Below are 21,245 nucleotides of genomic sequence, written 5' to 3' on the forward strand. Positions count from 1 at the left end.
CAAGTTCCAAGTGCAAGAAAGCAAATAAACAACATTTTAACTTTCATTAAGAATACATTTCATTGGAATGAACCAAATTAATGTCAGTGTTCTCTAAACAATATGTGATCATTACATTCTCATACAAAGCTTAAATTCCATTTCCAGATTTACTCAGTGCACAAAAATTCTGAAATGCATCTGTTTTCCACCAGGGTCTGCCCTGAATCCTTCCTCGGCCTCATTTTATGCCAAGCTGTGACAAACACCATAGCTTTCATACAAACAGGCATTATGTTCTTACTAAATTAATTCAGGTATCAGAGATGTGTCCAGCACATCAGTGAAATTCTGCTTTTCTGTAACAGCTCAAAGCACACCTGGCAATGCAAAGAGCACGTACCTGCCGAGGAATACGTCCGTGGTACCAGGCATGGCTACGCAAGTCCTCACTGCTCAGCTGCAGCTCCTCCTCTAACTCCTTCTTCAGCTTTTCCGGGCTGTTGTCCATAACTTGCCTCTCCCTAGAAAACTGCAATAAAAGATTAAAAGCTTCAACTGTGCCAAGTTTAGTGATTAACATTTTACCTGGGTTATAACTTCCATCATATGACCTGCACTGGAATGCAGGTGCTGCTTTCAGCAGGCTGGCCTGGCTTTGCTCTCTAGATTGTATTTACAAACCCCAGCATTCTGTGAGATAACATGTGATTGTTCTACACCGCATGGAACTGAGCAAAGTGTTCTGCCTGTACACCAAACTAATAATGACACACCTACAAAGTCACTTCTCTTACTTCCTCTTCCTAACAAGAATTCTAACTATATCCAAAAAAATGGAGCTGGACCCAAATACCCTGCTCCAATATTCTTCCTCCTGTTTAAACTTTCATTTTAAATTTAGATTCTTTCCCAGCAGCCCCCTTTGAACTCATCTAGTTAAAAACATTTCAAATGCATTAAGACAGGCTAAGCTGGACACACTTAGTTGTTCAATACTTCTCTTGCCAAAGAACCAATTTGCCAAAGCAAAATTTCACTCTTAAAGGTCTTACTCCTAATGTCATTAAATCTGCACATCCAAGATGTTCCCTTCCTAAAGGACAAAAGCTCCTGTTGCCCCTTAGCACAATAGGCATGAGTTTGGCTTGAAGATATCTCCATCACCCCTATACAACTACCATATGATTTCTGGGAAATTTCTGTCTTTGTCTCTTTTTGGAGCACAGCTTCCATGCCAGCCCACTGTGGCTCACTGGGCCTTATGGATGCAGGGCTGCTAACAGTGAGGAGCAGGCTCTTCTCTGGAGTAGCCACGTTCTCTTTCATAAACATGCAGAGGAGGGAAGTACTTTGGACTTCCTTTCATTCTCCAAGGGCTGGGACGCCAGCCCATCTTTCTTGTGCTTTCACACAAAGTTTCAAAGCCTGAGAACATGTTCTACACTGATCAAATAATCAGAGTATACCCTCTCTTCAGAGAAAGACCATTTAAATAAAAAAAAGGAGAGGGATAAGGAGAGAGAGGGGGCCTCCAGCAAAATGCAGTGTTTTGCTCCTATACATTATGGATCTTTTTCTTAGGTCTGGATATGAGCCAAAGCTCATGGGTTCCTTTAACTGATGCAAGTAAGGAGCACATGCATTACTCAAAAAAGAACGGGAAGGCTTGTCCACCAATTCCTCTTCTTTCCATGAACACTGCTCTCTACAGTTTTTTTCTTCTTCACAGAGAGTACTCACAGCATCTAACCGTGGGAGCAGGTGGCACACATTTAACACTTCTTTCAACAATCCTCCCTGCAGTTTCAGGCAGACTGAATTACAACAGATTACCAGACAGCAGATTTTTGGTGGAATAATGCCAGAGGAGGCATCCTACTGCCAAGATAATATAAACATGCTAGGAGCCCAGTGAAATTCTTAGATAAATCGTCCCCTTCTCTCTGCTTTTCTCAGAGAACACTAAGGCTTCTCTTAGACAAACACTAGTAGCTAACATTGAAAGGCAGAAGAAAAAAACAACCTGGTAAAGAACCGCTTTTCACCTTAGTTTCCCTTCTGTGAACCAGGATAGGGTGTTATATATCCATACAAATCTGGTTCAAAATGGACAAGCATTTTCATCAAGGAGAAAATTCTTTGTGTTTTTGTACATTAAGGTTTTGCATCAACTCCTTCCAAGCTTTATGAGAAGACTGCAGAAAGAAACCATGCCACAAAAAAGAACACCTTGACTGAAAGGGCTGCCTCACAAAACCATGTAGAACATGAAGAGGTGAAGTTACTGGATGTACAAGGAGTCACAGAAGAGGCTTGGTGAGGATTGAAATCCAAAAGCATATTGAAGTGTTAAAACACAGGGAAGGCCACAAATGCCCCCTCCACTCCAATCCCTTGTGACCTATCAGACCAGCAGAGGTGAAGGACCTCTGGCACACACCTACCACTTGTATTTCCCAACTCAAACGGCTGGGAACCAATTTAAAGCTGACTGGCAATGATTCTAAAACTAAGAGCCCTTTCAGTGCCAGAGCTTAGAGAACAACAGCAAGTATTACAGCAACTACACAAGCTGAAGGCAGAGTGAAGAGCACACAAATTGAGCTGAGGTTTTTCAAAAGCACCTTTTCCTCTGACTGCACAAGAGAGAGCGGGCTGGAGAACTTTTAAAATACCCCCTCCAGGGTAAACAAAAACATCTGCAATGGTGCAAAAAGACCTTAAAGTCATAGCTCTGTGTGCTGCTGACCTTCTGAGAGGAACTACGACTTTAATGTGAATTGTATTTAAGGTTTCAAACAATGCTTTTGACTGAAGAGAGATCTTAAAGAACACAAAGCTACTACAGAAATTGTTACCATCTTTCCAAAAGCATCTCACTGTATCTCAATGGTAGGGACAGCTACTGAAAATAGAACAGACTATAGCATACAAGGCAAGAACTGAATTTGCTTAGGAAAGTTATAATTTTAGCCAACAAAAAGAACTATAAGTCTCACCAAAGACCTATACAGGATGAAATTGACTGGTTTCATCCATGAATTATCTTAAAAATACCAGGATGATCCACTTAGAGATACACATTAATTACAAACACAGCATAAAAGCCTAAAATTTCTTCTGGTGGTTGAATGGATTTTTCATTACTCAAATGAAGTTAATGAGACACATATTGAACTTGAATTACATCTAACAACCCAGCAAGAAAAACATTTAAGGAATCCAAACCAACTAACTTGCTAACATTCATAATTATTGGTTTGTTAAAAATCCTCTCCACCATGGTCTACCACAAGGAATATACTCTGATTGCCAGAGAGGTTGGACATCTCCTGAGATGAAGCAAACATGCTTAAATAACTTTTATGCAACTGAGAACTTAGTGAAAGAACTCCAGTGGCTAGCACAAATCTCAGCACACACAAGGGATAAACTGTCTAGGTAAGCAAGTTTAGTAATAGCACATCTTCCTAGACAGTTTTTTGTTCACTGAGACTAATTTCTTATAGAACCTACTAAAGGAGAATTGTGACTGATGAACTGTCTGTAACCTCACCAGACAATACCTTTCTATGCTAAACACTGCACCCAAGATTTCTGCTCTGCAAGAATCTCTGCATACACTGAACTTCACATCATGCAAGGCTCACAAATCAGTCCAGGCACAGCCTGTGCAAGCATGTGAGCCTGTAAAGAAAGAAGAGGGTAGGCTTACAACAATTATTAGCTATGCCAATAGGCCTCCTTTCAAAAGAAAGGTGGCTTGTTCCACACAGCATGATGCAGATGCTTCAGCCTCATTTCCCAATAGCACCCAGAAGTTAATGGGCACCAAAGGTAGGTTGTAGATTTGCACTAACCTCACAGTGACAAACCTTCATTTAGTAGTATCTCCTTATTTTATTTCTTTGCCTAAGACCCTTTGTTGGTTCCTACTCAATGACAGAAAGCAAGCTGAATTTACTTGTATAGCTAGAGAGTGAAGTGGATGGTAAAAAGAAATGCAAAAATTATCTAGGAAAAAATGAAACACTTCCATGTATTTTGCCAGAAAATATGGTTGAAGCAACACAAGGAAGCTTCCAGTTAAAAAACTTTGAGATCTTTAATAGTAACAATCCTGTAAGATATCCCTGGAATACAAAAGCAAATCAAGTCAAAGCAAATCAAGTCAGCAGTCACTGTTTTCAAGCACAGATGCTTTTCCTGGCCTACAAAGAACTCCCTGTGAGTGTGTGCTTTCAAGAACTGTTTGTTCACATTTTAGTTGCATTGTTTCCAGTCCTGGTGCTATTTTAAGATATTTCTGCCACACTGAGTTTTTGTGAACAGGTCCTTAAAATAAAAATATACAACTACCTAGCAATACAATATTATCACCCTCTGGCGAAAGCCCTCAATCCTACATACATAGACTATGGAAAATCTAGAGAGCCAAGACTTTAGAAGGAGGGAAAAAATTTCAGTCAACAGTTATAAACTAAGAAAATTCTTGGCAGTTCATTATATTTCACAAAGGATTTCTACTTCAGGGCCCTTAATCTAATAGGAAACTGTGCTTACAGATGTAACAAGCTATCCTTAATGTTACATAGTATTTTACCTTTTTTTTTTTTTTTTTTCCCCAGATAAATGTTAATCTAGTATACAGAAACCTGGAAAATAACCAAAGGTTAAGAAAATAAAACATCAAACTATGATCTCATTTAGGGCAAATTTGAAGAGGACTTGACTTATTTACCACAATATGCTGTGCCTCTGAAATTTCTGAATGTATTTTAATGAGAATTTCTCACAAGAATCTGCTGATCCAAGGGGTTACTTTCATGTGAGTGTTTGGCACTCTCCAAGTCAAGCTCCTGTGTCAACCATCCTACCAGAATTTATCACATTAGACTATGCAGAATAATCTACTGTATGAGGTTAGTAGTAAACAAAAGAGAAGTCCCACAGTTATTTCTGTATTGCCATTAATTAATTCCTCTCTGAGGTGATGATGTGTTTGGTTTATTGCTTTGGGGTTTTTGTTTGGTGTGGGTTTTTTCCTTTTTCTTCTTTTTAATTTTTTTTCCCTAAAGCAATTTGAATTATGAGGGAAAAGCTTTTAATTTTAGACACTGGTTGGACATGGTCCAAAATCTGTCATGCTAGATCTCCTCATTCAGTTGAGACAAAGGCAAAATTCACATCATCTCTCTTCATATCCTTCTGGCATAGTATTTACACAAAGCACAGCCAAGGACTGCTATGGGCACATGACTAAAGGGGGCCACATTTCCATCCAATCTCAATTACTTCCTGGTGCTTTGCACAGCTCTGCCAGGTGACAATTAAATGAGCCCAACAGGCAGCCTTGGAACTACCTGATTTCCTGCTGCCTTGAAGGCCTCAGGAAAAAAAGAAGAGAAGACATGGTTATTAGGGATAAATGAGAAGGGCTTTGTGAAACTGAAGTGTGATCTGACTGAGGAAGAAAGTCAAGTCCATACCTTTCCCAAAATTTTAGTACTTTATTTAAAGTTTTAATAAATGTACTGAACCCATCTAAATCAAACCTATTTCAGATTTCTCACAAATGCTTTTTTTCTCCAGCACTGGAGGCCTACTATGCTTGCTTAAGTACATCATGAATGCTGAACTCTGACTTTCTGACTGGGTGAAATCACTAGGTCCTACAGAGCCTCCAAACAAATAAGGAGATAGGATAAACCTTGTGATTAATGGAAAACTTAAATTTTGTGATATTTGCATAGCTTTTAGGCTAGTGGATAATTTAACAGAAAGACCAATCAACAGAAAATATGAAGGACACTGGGGCAAGAACAGGAAATACCAAACGGGAAGACAAAGATATGAAATAAGAAAGGACAGGATACACAGACACTGGACACCAAAAACATCTGGAAAAGTGAAAAGAATGAAATTCCTCTCATTCCAAGCCATTAGAGAGCAGTCAGCTTGTTCATACAGAAAACGAACATTTTATTGTCAAAGTTCCAATTCTGGATCAATATATCATTCACTGGCTAGAGATCCTTCCAGTCTTTAATCCTGTGCCCTTGTGATCCTAATCAGACTGCCTATTTGGGATTATGAATACAAGCATTTAAAAATATACAATTACATGAATTGATGTTTTAATGAGTACAGTGTACATAATTTCACTTATAACTCTACTAACTGGCCACCAAACACAACACACTTGCACTGAGCATTTATATGTAGAAACAAACACTCCAATATTGTTCAAAAACATTGTTGTCAGTCTTATTTTCTCCTGTACAGAAAAGCAGCATCACTGGCCAAGGCCTTACAAAACAGAAACATAGACAGTGATTTCTGTATAGTTTTTTTTTTTTTTTTTTTTTGAGAAAGAACTAACTGGAGAAAGGGAGGTTCTAAACACAGGAATCCATTTTCTGATTAACTTGGAAATTGAACCATAGCTGGTGGAATGTTCTTCAGAGGCAGCTTTCTCTAACCTTCCAGAGGGCACAAAGTTCACACAAGACTACAGCAAGTGCTGTGTTAAGTAAGAGGAGGTACAGAATGGGTGATTTACTCAGACAGATGAATTAATACAGGAGCACAGCAATTTTGAAGCCACAAGATTTCCACATGCTTCTTTCAGTAACTGGTGACAGCTTTTGAGGTTACTGATGAAAAGATAACAAATTATCATGAAAACTTTCCCTATAACTGCAATTGCTCTTTAAAATCAAATAAACTCCATCATGTGCACATTCTCACTCTGCTACTATGAACAACAAAAGTTGCCAGGCGTTCACAGAAATGTGGCCAATTTTTTTTGGTTTTGGTTGTTGCAGAGTTAATTTCTTCTCAGCTGGTTCAGTGCAGTGTTTTGGATTCAGTATGAGAACAATGTTGACAACACACCGATGTTTTGATTGTTGCTAAGTCATGTTTATCCTAAGTTAGGGACTTTTTTTGTGTCTTATGCTGGGAGGGAGCACAGCCATGACAGGTGACCTGAATTGGCCAAAGGGATATTCCACACCACAGAACATCATGCCCTTTATAGAAAATGGAAAATTACCTTGAAACAGGGCTGACAGAGCTCAGGGACAGGGTCTGACATCAGTCAGTGGGTGGTGAACAACTGCATTGTGCATCACTTGGGTTTTTTTCCCCTCTTTGTTACATTATTATGTACTAGCATTATTATATTTTACTTCATTTCAATTAATAAACTGATCTTTTGCCAACCTAGAAGTTTTAGTTTTGATTCTCCTCTCCATTCCAGTGCGTGGGATGGAGTGGGTGAGTGTCTGCATGGTGCATAGCTGCCAGTTGGGCTCAAACCATGACAACTAATAAGCAAGATACCGGTTTAGAATGAAGGAACTAAAAAGAGTCCTTTAGTAGAAAGATCAGTTTAATGTTAAGTGAAGGTTACGAGAAAACGCAATTCTAGTGGATTCAACAACCATTTTCCAGAACACCACCACACTTATAGCAAATCCTTACATTTCTACGTAACCACATTCAGGGCTAGGAGAGCTTCGTTTCTGGAATACAGATCCTGAGAAATCCTGAGTTAAGTGTTAGTCAAATCATAATCCCCCTCCAATGACCTTAGAGATTTGCATTTCCAAATGTAAATGATGTTAGCAGTTATGTAGGGTGGTTATTTTGTTTTAAACTAAGACACGCCTAAATAATAGGAACTACCAAGAAGTTAAATGCATAAATACCTACTGAAGAATATTCCCATTCCCATCAAACAGAAGTCACAGAGCACCAGTGCACCCTGTGCTATCTATATATATTTATGATGGAAGATAATAAAACTTTTACTGCAGTGTAACTCTAAAATTACTATGGGAAATTGAAAAGAATTTTATATTTTAAGACTCATCAAAACTCAAACTCAGTAACAAGACACTGGGAAATCAAAGTTCAGGGAGCTATACCAAATTTCACATAATTTTGAGTAGTCAGTCTTTTCACATCTGCACCCCTCCAACAATAACAAATCTAACACTGAAAAGGCAGACTGATAAGGCTGAGTGGTAATTACACGTAACTCACGTGTTAGCAAATCCAACTGCCTCCACACACATGCTGAAACTGGATATATGAAGCCTGAGGATGCCAGTGAACAGATTTAGATCATCACACTCTGAAGAAATATTAATTAAGATCTACTATCTATAAAAAGTGTTTGCAATTTACCCAAGATAAGAGATGGCACTTGCAGCAAGTAGTTGCTTATAAAAGGCTTCTTACCCACGTCACATTCACAGCATTAGTACATTACTGGTGTGCTACATCAGCGTGCTGGAAGTTATAAAACTTGGCAGCCCTGATAACTGGAGTGGCTTTCCCCTTTTGCGCAGCTTCAGCTGAGGGTGAATCATAGCAGAGAATTAAGAATGAAAATACTTGAACTTCAAGGCCCTTCTTCCCCTGACCATGACAACCATACTGACTACTACCAAAAAAAGTGTCTTGTGGTGAAGTTGATTTCATTAATTTAGACCTCTACATTTTTAAAGTCACTGTTTATCACTGATTTAGTCTTAAAACTTCTTTTCTTCCAAAAAACACGAATTTAAAGAGAAATATTTTGGCTTGCAAGTGGCACCAGTCACAGTTTAGTATTTTCTCTTCACTTTCTTCTTTTTTAAACACAAACAGGAGCCCCCTTACCTTGAAGTTTCTCTATTTCCTCTAATGTAAAAGCTGACCTTGACAGTAAACAGCTATAAAAACTAAATGGGGTCATTAAAGCTACTGACACACCATGACTGAAGATTTAGTTGATGCAAGTTCAGCTGTTCTGCACTGATCATTATATTTTCTATTAATGCATGAGAAAATAAACCAAGTATCTGCTGTTGAGACCTCAGTTTCACACACTAAAATTAAGTGCCACAAAATGTGAGTGCTCAAGCGCTGCACTGCTTCCTGTCCTTTGGTGGGACACAACAAGGCAGTTCTAAGCTTGGCCACATACTGCTTTCAATTAAACTGGATAACATAATGAATTTATCTCAATGCAGAAAAAGAATCTGAATTTCTCAGGCATAGTTGAGAATTTCAGAATGCTTATTTATGGATTAATTTGGTATTTCATTACACCTGTAATTACTATTAAAACCAGGAATTAACTTCATCTAATTATACAAACTGATTTTGCTTGATATTTTAAATTAAAAAAAAATAATAATAAAATAATTTTTAAATTGATGACTTAATTTCATACCATCTTATTGTTCATACCATCCTAGGCCCTTAAGCATTTCACAGAATCCATACCATTGGGCCCCAAGGTTCTGCCCTTACTTGATTTGACCACCAGCTGTTTCTATACCTACAGCCACTTTCCCTTCAGCAAACGCACTCCAGTTCCCTACCATCCAAACTTCTGCAAATAGCAGCTCATCAGATTTAACTATTGCTAAATCTGCATACTGGAACACATGCATTCAAATCTATTTTAAATGCTGCAAATCTCTTTAAATAGAACATTATTTTTGAAAGATCCCAACTGTAATTTGTTTCTACATAAAAGGTTTTATTTTTTTACCCTCCATATAGCAAACACTATTAATGTTTCAGTTTCTCTAGAGACTATAATGGATTAGACTAAATGGAAAGTTGCCATGACAACACCACTGTTATTTTAGGTATTAAAAAATCATGCCAAATTAAACAAAGGGCATATGCATGGTCAAGAACAAGTTTTCTAACTGTTCTGACAGCCAACAATAAACCTCAATGTCATTTAAAAAGTTCCAGAACTGGAGAATTAAGTCTTAAAACAAGAATGAAAATAAATTACAGCACAATAGAGCATCTTCAGCACTCTATTGTGATGATAATTGCTGACATCTGTCCCAGTCAGAAGTCAATCTGATCAGAATCACTTTTTCAGAGTGCCCAAAAGACCGAGCCCCGCACCCCACTTTGAGAAATGGACAGTTATAAAGCAAAATCACTGAAGGTGAGAGAAGGGGACAGCTGTTCCCAGCTTTTAAGTGCCTCCATCAAAGTTTGAAAGCCATGGCCAGGATAGCAACCTTCACATCCTTTCTCATTGCAAATGCTCCATGGTGTTAAAGAACAATTCTCACATAAAGATTTAAAAGTTTAAGTGTAACTCACAGATTATCAAAAGCATTTAGATGCCCCACATGACTACAATTTCCAAGTCACTTAGACACCTCTGTAAGTGGGACTCAAAATGATTTTGAAGGCTTTTCTTGTACTTGCAGTGCGTATGGAGCACTTTTGCATAAAGTAAATTATGTCCCTGCCAATGGCAGGAGGGTTGGACTAGATGATCTTTAAAGATTCCTTCCAACCCAAACCTTCCTACTAGTATATGATTTTGTGTACCTTGGAATTAAAAAATATGTAAAATATAAGGACAAATCTAAAATTATCTGTAGCATTTAAAAAACATAACTTCCTGTGTTTTTCTTAAATAACTGAAAAAAACTTAGGAATCCAAATGGTCTGATCAGTTAAATTCTGAAAACTTGAAAATTTGCTAAAATCCTACTCAGTAAGTCCCAAACCAGGGCATTTTTACTTAGTCCCTAAACATAAAGACAGCCAGTTTCAGGCTCACAAAACTTCAAGTTGTTTAAAGTTGTTTAAGCTTCTCTCTGAGTCAATAGTGAATTGTAAAGGTGCTCTTTAAAAGAGAAACACTCTGTACCCAACCATGGTATAAAAACAAACACTCCTAAACAAAAACTGAAAGCATTACTGACTAGCACACTGTAGCTGAAAAAGAGCACCTACCTTGACTCTGATAATAGACTTACGATGATAAAAGCAGCAAAGCGCTGCAATGAGCATTTGAAAAACATTGTAATCCTTCGGCATTTTCAGTTCTGCTGCCTGTGGTTCCTCTAGACTGAGGATAAACAGTCACTAGTAGCAGCGTTGTGAGGTTCAGCAAGCTCTTCAGTGTCCCCACTGCCTACCAGCGCTGCTACACCCCCCTACTCACGTATCAGTCTGGGACGTTTTCCACAGCTGAAGCTGATACCATCAATTCAGTGACCGCTGGCACGCTGGCTTCCAGCATGCCATACAGAGAGTGCCAGAATCCTCATGTGATGTGTTTCACTCACCAGTGAAATCCTAGCTCCTCTATCTTGGTATCCCCTGGCTCAGAGATGCGTTTAAGGCATCAGCACAAGCCAAACTTCACTTCTTGATGAGTTTCAATATCTGATTGTCTCCCAGTGCTGATAAAACTTAATCGGTTGCTCCAGCTCACTCCAGCTCAATCATGCAACAGCTCTGCCTTCATCAATTATACACACATAAAATAAAATTAAAAAAAAAAAAAAAGGAAAAGCAGTTGATTACTGTTTGACAACTGTAAGAACAGAGCTTCGGTAACCAAGGAAAATGATAAATCTGTTTGTTTTTAATTAGGAAGCTTCTGGCAGACAGTCCTTGGAAAAAATAGCAAGAAACTATCCCTGTAAACACTGTCAGTGTCATTGTCAGGCAACCAAGGTACCTTCAGCATTTAAAACTCAGTGGACAGCTTCATCTTGGTGATAGTTCCATGGGACAGTGCAAATTACTTCAGAAAGAAAGAACTGAATTCATGAACATGTCCAATTTGGCGAAGTTAAACTAAGCACTACAACAAAATAAACAGCAGCAGTTTTAGTGATTCCATTCTCTTGGACAGCACTGTTCATAGCTTACTGACCAGTCAGCAAACTGCTCATCAGCAAAGAATCTGCCTGACATACCTCAAGGTTCACTCAAGGACCAGGGCAAATTATGATAACTGTAAGAGACATCACCTCCATAGCAGCCTAGTTAATAGATTTGGTGAAAGGAAACCAAATGGACTGGATTGAGGGGTACAAGACAACTTGTAACACTTAAGAATGATAAACTTTGAAGAGATCAATTAATTATTACTTGGGCCATACCAAAAAATACAGAAGTCACAGATATTTCAGATCTTGGATTAGGAATAAATAGCAATAATTAGGAACAAACCAAGGAGTGGTTAAAATGAATAGTTACTTGTCTTTTCCCCCAGCAACAAGTATATTACATAATTACATAATTAGGAGGACACATATTAAATCAGTAAGTATTGATGTCCTCAGGTATTACTTGCAAGGTAACTCTCATATAATAACAAAGTACTTCCTTCCCACACTGAACAATTGGAAGTGCCCTCAGTGTCTGCATCCAGCAATAGGAATTGGTACACAAACCAAGCAGCAGCACTGAGAAAAGACAAAATGTGTACTGCCTTTCAAGGAAAGTGGGATGGAGTGCTATCTGAAAAGAAGAGGAAACCTCAGTGTTGAAAGCAAGAAAGTAGGATGTGCAAAGTCTCTTACCTGTCTGACCACTGAAGGTTTGAAGATACCTATCACTAGGTTAAACATCAAACCCAGAATGTTCACAAAAATAGCCAGACTACTTGGCCATGTGTAGGACATGTTATGCCAAAGATTCTTCTGAGAAAAGGAAAACAATGTAGGAATCAAAGAACAGAACATTAAATGGACTGTAAAGTAATAAAGTTGGTAAGAAAAAGATATGACAGGCCAGAAAAGAAGCTGAAAATAGTGACATTGAAGTCCTGCTGAAGAGTACTTTATGACAAACTCAAACAATGAATGAGTAGATAACAGGAATGTGAAAGTACCCTCCTTTTTTTCTTTGCACTGTGCTTCAGTGTATTTTAATTTACTTTGAATTATTTTTCCACTTTGAGGAACTCCACAGGATTGCTTTAGCAGGTAGTCAGAGAAGAGAGGATTAAAAGATATCCTACAAAACTTCAAACACAAAAGCCACAACTGATGATTGTTTCTTGACTGGTACTGTGGCAGGACATCTCACTGTGGACTGCATTTTTAAAGAATATGAATCAAAAGTGCTCATAATAACACCCTAATCCAATTTTAAAACTGGAAGGGGGGAGGGAGGGATGATAAAAAAGGAAATTAAATTGAAGACTGCATAAGTCAAGATGCTTTTAGACAGTATTAATACCACACACTAAGGTTTCACTTGCAATACCATGAACAGAAACTATCAAGACAATGCAAACTACAGTAGGTGACAAGAAGGGCTGTTAGGATGACTTAGCTACATTGGCAGCAGAAACAACTGATTTAGCAGTACAAAATAAGGTGACCACTTCTGCTCTGAAAAGAATTAGAAGTTCCAAATAGGAGCTCTTTATGGAGTTGGAAATAAAAGGAGAGGAATACTATGAATTATCAATGTGTAAACCTACACTGAAATTTAAGCAAAAGTTCACATCCATCATCAAGAAAAAAAACCCAGTTTTTTTTTTAAAAAGGAAGATTGGAGTGGCAGGTCTAATACAAATGGTAACTGCCAGATTCTTATTTCCTGTCTTTAATGAAGTAAAGAATAAAAAATTATGTATGTTGAGAAAATGCAAGAATAAACGAACCTTAAAAATTAATACTGTGTCATTTCATACAGCAGTTGCCAATGCTTTTTGTCAACAGTTTAACTGATAGGAAAATGGATACTTTATTTAAATAGTAAATTTTTAAGTTTTAAAAATTAAAGGTTGGTATGACTTCTGCCTAGATAGCTCAATGAATGGAAGCCAACCTTTGCAAGACACTGTGATACAGCACTATGAAAATGAGTATTACTGGAAGGAATCTCAAAGAGTATGTGAGAAACCTCTGGGTGATAGTATGGTATGTCCTGCACTGACAGCTATCATGATTGAGGACAGCCTTCAGGCTGCTTCAGTTATGCTTCATACATAGGTAAGATTTACATTTTAAAATATTGACTCAGGGAAGCAAAGGATGGTGTAGTCACATTATCACTCTCCTGACCATCAATTTTTTGCTGGTACTTTGGGTTTTTGGTCTCTGCACTTGAGAAGCAAACCTTGGAAACATCAAATACAGTCCTTTTGCTAAGTCATCTCTTGATGTATTTTAAATGTTCTCCAGTACCAAAAGTCAACTATCAGTTTTATTTATTTGTTGTCAAAGATTCTTTCTGGAATCTTAAATTATGTGATAATCCCTTAATCTGTTTCTGTGGATGGCTGGCTACATTACTTTTGATAACTTCAATGACCAAGCTTAATAAGAAAGGATTTTTAAGCTCATAGAATCCATGGCCACACAATTTCAAGGACACATAAAACATAAATTCTGTGTTGAGCTCCTAATAGCCCATTAGGAAGAGAAATTAAGGACTCTCTGCTAACCCCATCTGATATTACAAAGCCTCTAAAGTTATTTAGGATATTTTCATGGTCTAGTTTAAGTTACCCAGTATTGCCTTGACACAGCTAAACTGTATCGAGCTCACTCAGAGTACACTGCCTATGCAGATAGTGTGAAACCTGCTCACAAGGATTCTTCTTAGGCTGCTTCAATTGTACAGGTCAAACAAGTAAAAAGTAGGGATAATTTCTTTATTAGAGGTCAGTTTCTTTTTCTCTCATCACCAAAAAAAAAGGTAGCTTCAAGATTTTAAGTGGCTCAAGTTAAGCAACCACACTCCTTGAAAATATAAATGCTTAAAAACTCACAAGCAGCCTAAAGTTATGAGAACAGTCTTCAGAGCTACAATAGGTTATTTTGAACCAAATACCAGTCATAGTCATGGAAGTGCTTAGAATTCACACAGAGAATTATTATTTGTGATTTCATATTAGAGAAAGAGAAATAATTTCAGACTAAATTAGATGAGGGAATTGTTGGCTTGCCACTTTGCTTTGCACTGCTCTATTCATTTAAGCATTCAAATCAGTGAAACACATGTAATGCTTTACATTTCACTGCACTAAAGGGAAGTAAACAATGCAGGCAGGAAGCCAGCTGTAAATGAAAGAAGGCACGGTGCACTGTACAAGGGTCAGGAGCACAAATCTGATTAGATCCAGCCCAGAGCCAGCCCCGAGCGCTGCTGCTGAGCGAGTGACAGCACAGGGACACGGACACGTCCCCATTACACAGGGCATGAGCTAACTATGGTCTGAGTGCCTATGGCTACAAAATGGCAACTCTGGGGTTGTAGTTAAGTACAACAGGAATAAAATTTGAAAGAAAAAACCCAAAGAAAATCAAATAAACCTTTGGTTGAAAAATTTTTCATTTAATGCGTAAGAGTTTTTGCCATAACTAGTTATGTGTTCTTTTTAACGTAAGAAAAAGTCAGGAAATGGGACAACTGATAAATAATTTGTCCTTGTAAACAACATCTTCACAATGCCCACTCGCAGTTAATTTTAGCAGTAAGTCCTGCAGATATAGCACATTACCTCTAACCTCTAAGCTCTGGGGGCAGATACCTCCAAAATACAGGTAGTGCCTAACTTTACAGCTGAACACTTGTTAATTAAAGTGTAGAATAATTGGAAGAAAATGGATAGCAAAACTATCAAAAGGTTTACTTTTATCTGTTCCTAACTCAAATGTCTACAGGCACATGAAGTCCCATCTCCCAACTCATATCCTATCATTTCAATTCTTAACAGAACTGACTTTTTCCATGTTCTCTCAGATAACCCCACTTCCTGCATGCTGTTGTTGGTGCAGCTTCTGATCATGAACCAACAGATAGAGCTGCAGTTGTAATTACCCTTGTTTGCATTGCAAGGTGTGGTGTGGGAGAGGTCAGCATAATTTCTTCCTCCTTTCTATCGAGTTCCGTGAGACAGTCTCAGAAATACACTTCAGTTGTACAGGAATAGTGAGAAAACAGAATTTGCATCTATTTAGTTCACACTGTTGCTTGAATAAATCTCTTTGAAAATCTGCCTCGTATAAAAGCCAGGTTGGCAGGTACAAGAAATATATGTCCAACCTGCTTATGAGCTTCCTATGAGGTCCTAATTTGCGCTTTAAGACATCCAAATACCTTTGAGATTTAAATGTTTTAGTTATAAAAGATCCATTTTTTTTTCAAATATGGCAGTAAGTCTGGCTTTCCTACTAGACACCTTCCTATCCACCAGCAGGTTTAATTGAGCCTACCAAAAACTAACAAGTATTCTTGAGCTCCACCTGCTGTCTGTACAAACATGAAATAATTTTGTCATGTCCCACCTATTTTTCCTTCCATTTGCTCCTTGGACTGAATTTTAAAAAAATTATGAAAAGGCATGAATTTCCTTTTCTTTCAGAATTAGTTCAGTTTATGTTTAATACCTTCTTCTCTTTCATGCTGAATTAGCTGTCATTAGTCTAACCAGCTTTGCTGGTCAGCATACCACAGCTGTCGTGCATATGAAAATAAGGCATTAAGACAATTGTTAATGTCAGACTTTTGTTTTCGAATGTCTCCCCAGTCTTGTCAGAGTAAAGTGCTTGTTTGTGTGAGATTTAAACCAATTCTAAATATAATGGAAAGATGAAAAAAAGGTGTTGCTTCTCCAGGGTAAATGGACACCTTTAAAATATCAGCTAATTATCTAAAACTCCTGAATACCCTAAAATACTTCCCTTTTATACAATGGATATATATTTTGGTTGTGTAACACTCAGGAAGAAAACTTACAAGTCACTTGAGCTCTGTCAGAGCTTTGTTTTTCAAAAATCTTCTAATGTTTTATTAACAAAAGGATTTGTGGACACAAAGGCAAATGACCTCTAGGTATTCTAGACAGGCAACATAACATTATGCTCCATTATTTGTGTAGATGCTGATTTTCTATAAATATCAGACATACAAAAAATGTCAAGCCAGTCCGTGCCTTTGACAGCACATAGCAGTAGATGACATCCCAACTGAAACATCCCAATGCTCCTGCTGCCCTCTCTGCAGGCTAAACTGTATCTCAGTGTGTCTCGAGAAAGAGGCAAGACAGACACACACAATGCATCAGTCTTACCCTAATTATTATCTGTAAACACAGCCCTGAGAGATCAGGAGCTTTACCTCCCTACGCTTTATCAAATGGACCCAAAATGCTTAATGAAAAAAATCATAATCACCATCTGCTCTCCATACATTATATACTCACTCCCCCTTGTGGTTCATGAGCTTAGAGACAGTGAAAGATCAACAGTAAGGTCTTACATGGAGTTAAACAGAAACATTTTCATGTCCCTGACAGCTTTTGCTATTAGTCCATCTTCTAAACCATGAAAACTAAAAAATAAAAAACCCCAAAAAAACCCCACCTTTTTTTTTCTTCTTTTGTTGGAAAGTAAATGCACATCACTGTGTACCCAAAAGGCCAGGTTGGATGAGGCCCTGAGAAACCTGGTCTAATGAAAGGTGCCCCTGCACAAGGCAGGGAATTATAACTGGATATCCTTTGAGGTCCCTGCCAACCCAAACCACTCTGTGATAACTGTCAGCATTTGAGAGCTGAGGATTAATATTTTGGAGAAAACAGGTAATTCGTTTAAATCCAAGTTTCAGAAGATCACTAGAGATAAATAAGACCTGCTTTTTGTACCCCAGGACTTCCATCTCATGTTTCAGATTCAGATCTTTCCAGCTTGTTTCTCATCTGTAAATAAGACCCAATAGTAGTTACTGATCCTCTAACAAAGGTATGGAAAAGGGCAGCTAAGTAGCTACTGCCACTAGTATTACTACTGGTGCCAAGGAAATTAGAGCAAAGTAATTTTATAGTTTTCAACTCAAAAATCAGTGCATGTAGTGGTTTTTGAGGACTCTATACCACACATCACTTGAGAGTTTAATGAGTAATAACGGTAGAAGTAGAATACAGACATTAACTGGGTCAAATCCATGATAGGATAACATGCAAGGTTAACCATTAACATGCAAAGAGAGGATGCCTGCTGCTCTAAGAATTATCAGCATTTTATATTTACTAAAGCACCCTCAGCATTATAGAAGATGGCCCCATAAGCAAAATACTTTAAACTCCACTTCAGCATCAGGAGAGGGGAATGCACTGCTAAAAGACTTCACAATGAAGGCCAGAATAATTAGAAAGTCACTATCCACTTGACTCAATTAATATAAGGATTATCATTCACAAAGAAAAAATATTCCTCTTCTTCCTCATAGTACAACAACTTCCTTCACTCCTGACCCACAAAACCCCAAAACCTCTACCAACCAAAAGAACCCACAAACCCCTACGATCACAGAAAAATCCAGATCTTAGAGCTAACCAGGCCATTCAGGAACTGGGGGCTGGGAAAGAGCACAAAGCTCCTAACAGGAACAGGCTAACCTGGGGTTCACTGTTCTAGGGAAACATGAACTAGGAGAGCAGACTGAAAATGCATTGTTTTGCAGAGCTGTGGAATCACACTTCCTGCATAATTTACTGCAAACGCCAGCTTACATTTTATTCATCGCTTTGCAGCCAATACATTACACAACTGCTGACTCAACCTTATTTGCAGAGACCAGCCTGTTGGTCAAACAAAATTCGACATGAGAAAATACTGAAAGCTGGATGTTATATTCCACCACTCATTATGAGTAACTGCATTGTATCAAAGAAGGTAAGTTTTCTTTAACTCCAAATGAACAGGGCAAGATTCTCACCAGGATTTCAGGGGAATTAAATACTTGAGAGCTGCTGAATTTCAACAAGATGTGTAACTCCTTAGCCTTTTTTTGTCTTTTCCTGAGCTGATGAAAGCTTTCTGGAGCAATTGCCCCTTTTAAATAGAGAAAGGGCAGACATTGTAAGAAACAAGCATAGTATAAGGCTGAAAAAAAAAATTTCTACTACCTGAAATTTTCCTATCACCACAACAGGACTAAAAGTAAAAAACAAGATGCTTTGTCCAACTCATTGCAACAGTGTAAACTTATCCCACTAGAAAATTAAATATAGGTTATGAATAGAAGACAAAGGAACAAAACAACCAAAAACCACTGAATCGAACAAAAACCCCCCAAAAACAAAACAACCTAACAAAAAGCCCCAAAACAAACAAAAAAAAAACCCCACAAAAAACAAAAAAAACCCACAAACAAACAAACAAAAAAAACCCCAAAACCCCCAAAACTAAACCTCTATGTGCAAAATATCGCGATTTAGGAAATTTTTTTCCATGGTAACAATTAAAAGTTCATTAGACTAGTCTCTTTTGGGAGGTAGAGCAGATTACTTTGGGATCATAAGGAATCTCTTTTGTTGAAAGTTTTGGACAAATCAGAACATCTATTCTAACAATCTCAGGGACACCCTGACAAAAAAAATTTCTCAAGTTCCCTCTAGGACGTCCTTCTACAACTTAATGACTGCGAGTAGGGGAATACTCCTCCCCCCCAGTTCTGTGCCTCTTGAGAAAAAGCAACCAACAATCAGGGTCCTATGAGAGTTACAAAGAAATTATTATGAAATGTGATTTGAATGACCATGACTCAATTAAAAACATCCAGTCTGTGTTTATTTTCCAGCAGAGGGCAGTGCACAACCAGCAACCATCCATTGAGAATCAAACCAAAGGTTTCACAGAGACTGAAAATTACACACATTTAACATCAGACTGGCTCTAACAGAATCTCATGTGTCTGAATCACACAGCTTACATATAAGAGGCAACTACTACAGAATGATGTTTGTGAAGCTTCTGTTTCTGCTAAGCAGAGAAACATAAAAAAGAGGAAATGTCTCTGCCTGAAGACTTACTGACATCACTGATGATCTTTGAGTTGGATGACAAATCCACAGTGACAGAGATGTGTAAAGTCCAAGTTGGCCACATGGGCATACTGCTTCTCTCCTCAGAAAAACACATTCCAACTGATAACTGCACCTCCTGTGACACTGCTGTCCTTGCTGCAGTTGCAAAATGTGTGGGGAAGAAGTCCTTAAACCACCCTACAGACTCAAAAAGAACCTCCTGATCATGTGGTGCCTTAGTGTCAGGTATTCCTCCCAGCTCTGCTACTTAATGCTGTCAGACAATGCAGAAACCCAACAAACTTTCTGCTCACAAGTCCCAGCTCGCACGTCAGCAGGCAAGTCTCTGCAGGAGTGTGATACACAGCATGAACAGGAATACACTACACTTGGCAAGTTTTCCAGTGAGGTGGGGATTTCTCTAATACACTTCCATGTCTAAAAAAGGCTGCTTGCAAGGAAATTTCATAGTCATCAGGAAAAACTGTTTCCCAAACTGTGGCTACTTGTCATACTGACACAGATTTTTTCCTAACCTTTCCTAAACTTACATACACACATAAAAACTTTACTTTTGATCATTCTCTTACCATAGTATCTTCAGCCAGCAGAATGAGAGTCAAACACCCACGCCTCTATTGGATTGGCACCCACAATATTATGAATTTGTGCAATTAACTTTACAAACTGCATCAATAAATCCCATAACCTGATATAAGTTCCCTGAAATTGAATTAAACCCACAAAATATTGTCCTATCTTGCAAAGCTATAGACAATGATCAGCATACTGGAACGTCACCAGAATTTTATTTTCAGTTGCACTAACCAAATCCATGATGAATGACAATAATTTCTGTAACAGTTTGCTTTCTAACAAAATCAAGGAAGAGTAAAAATAGAGAGAAAAATTAACACTGTGGGGATGAGACGAACAAGAATCCTTAAGCAGAACTTGACAAGAAACTCTTTCTGCAGCTGTAACTTCCTTAAACCAGCAACAATTTTTTCAAGTCTGAATCTAAATATAAAAGTCCCTCATGACCATGCTGAGCAGATAGTCATAAATTTTGCAATTTTTCCACTGATGGAATAAAATACAACTCCAGAAATTCAGGTCGTAGTAACATTTATCAACACACTGCTGATACGTATTTCTGTACTTATTAAGCACTATTTCCACAGGAAATGCTTGAAAGGTTTCCATGAAAGGAGGAGAGAAATCTCTTTTTTTTTTTTCCTTTTCACCCAGATACAGCTGCAATGATTACAGCACAGATTTCTAAAGAAAGATCCTAAAGTATTTATAGTGAATAGGAATGGGACAGAAAGCTATCTTTAGTTCACATGAATTTGATCAAAATGACTCACAAAAAGTTCTCTGAAACACTAATCTGCCAGCACTTGATTCTTTCTCCCTTGCTGCAGGAATCTGTGGAAGTGCAGACTCAGGGTGTGGGAAGAACCTGCAGAGGCTACCAATGGATCTATTATTTGGTTCATAAAACTTGTAAAAATCTCACAGAATGTACAACGTGCTATTGTGTCCCTCAATCTCTTTCATGACTTGGGTAGCAGCCTGACTCAAAGCAGTCTGGCCTGTTTTCACTTCTACCATAAAAGGTTTTTTTGAAAGAGCCATTTAACTGTGACCATGGTTT

General features: G+C 38.0%; 1 protein-coding gene across 5 annotated transcripts in view; it reads right to left on the reverse strand.

Moving 5' to 3' along the window:
• The window catches only part of BCAR3 (BCAR3 adaptor protein, NSP family member), a 101,297-nt gene that overhangs the window by 11,100 nt on the left and 68,952 nt on the right, over nt 1-21,245 (reverse strand). For all 5 annotated transcript variants that reach the window (XM_033067144.2, XM_033067143.2, XM_033067145.2 and 2 more), the window contains one exon: nt 383-511. In XM_033067144.2, the coding sequence (XP_032923035.1) occupies nt 383-511 (129 nt within the window). The remainder of the gene's footprint in view (nt 1-382; nt 512-21,245) is intronic.

This window comes from Catharus ustulatus, chromosome 9, assembly GCF_009819885.2.
Source record: "Catharus ustulatus isolate bCatUst1 chromosome 9, bCatUst1.pri.v2, whole genome shotgun sequence".
Classification (NCBI taxonomy): Eukaryota; Metazoa; Chordata; class Aves; order Passeriformes; family Turdidae; genus Catharus; species Catharus ustulatus.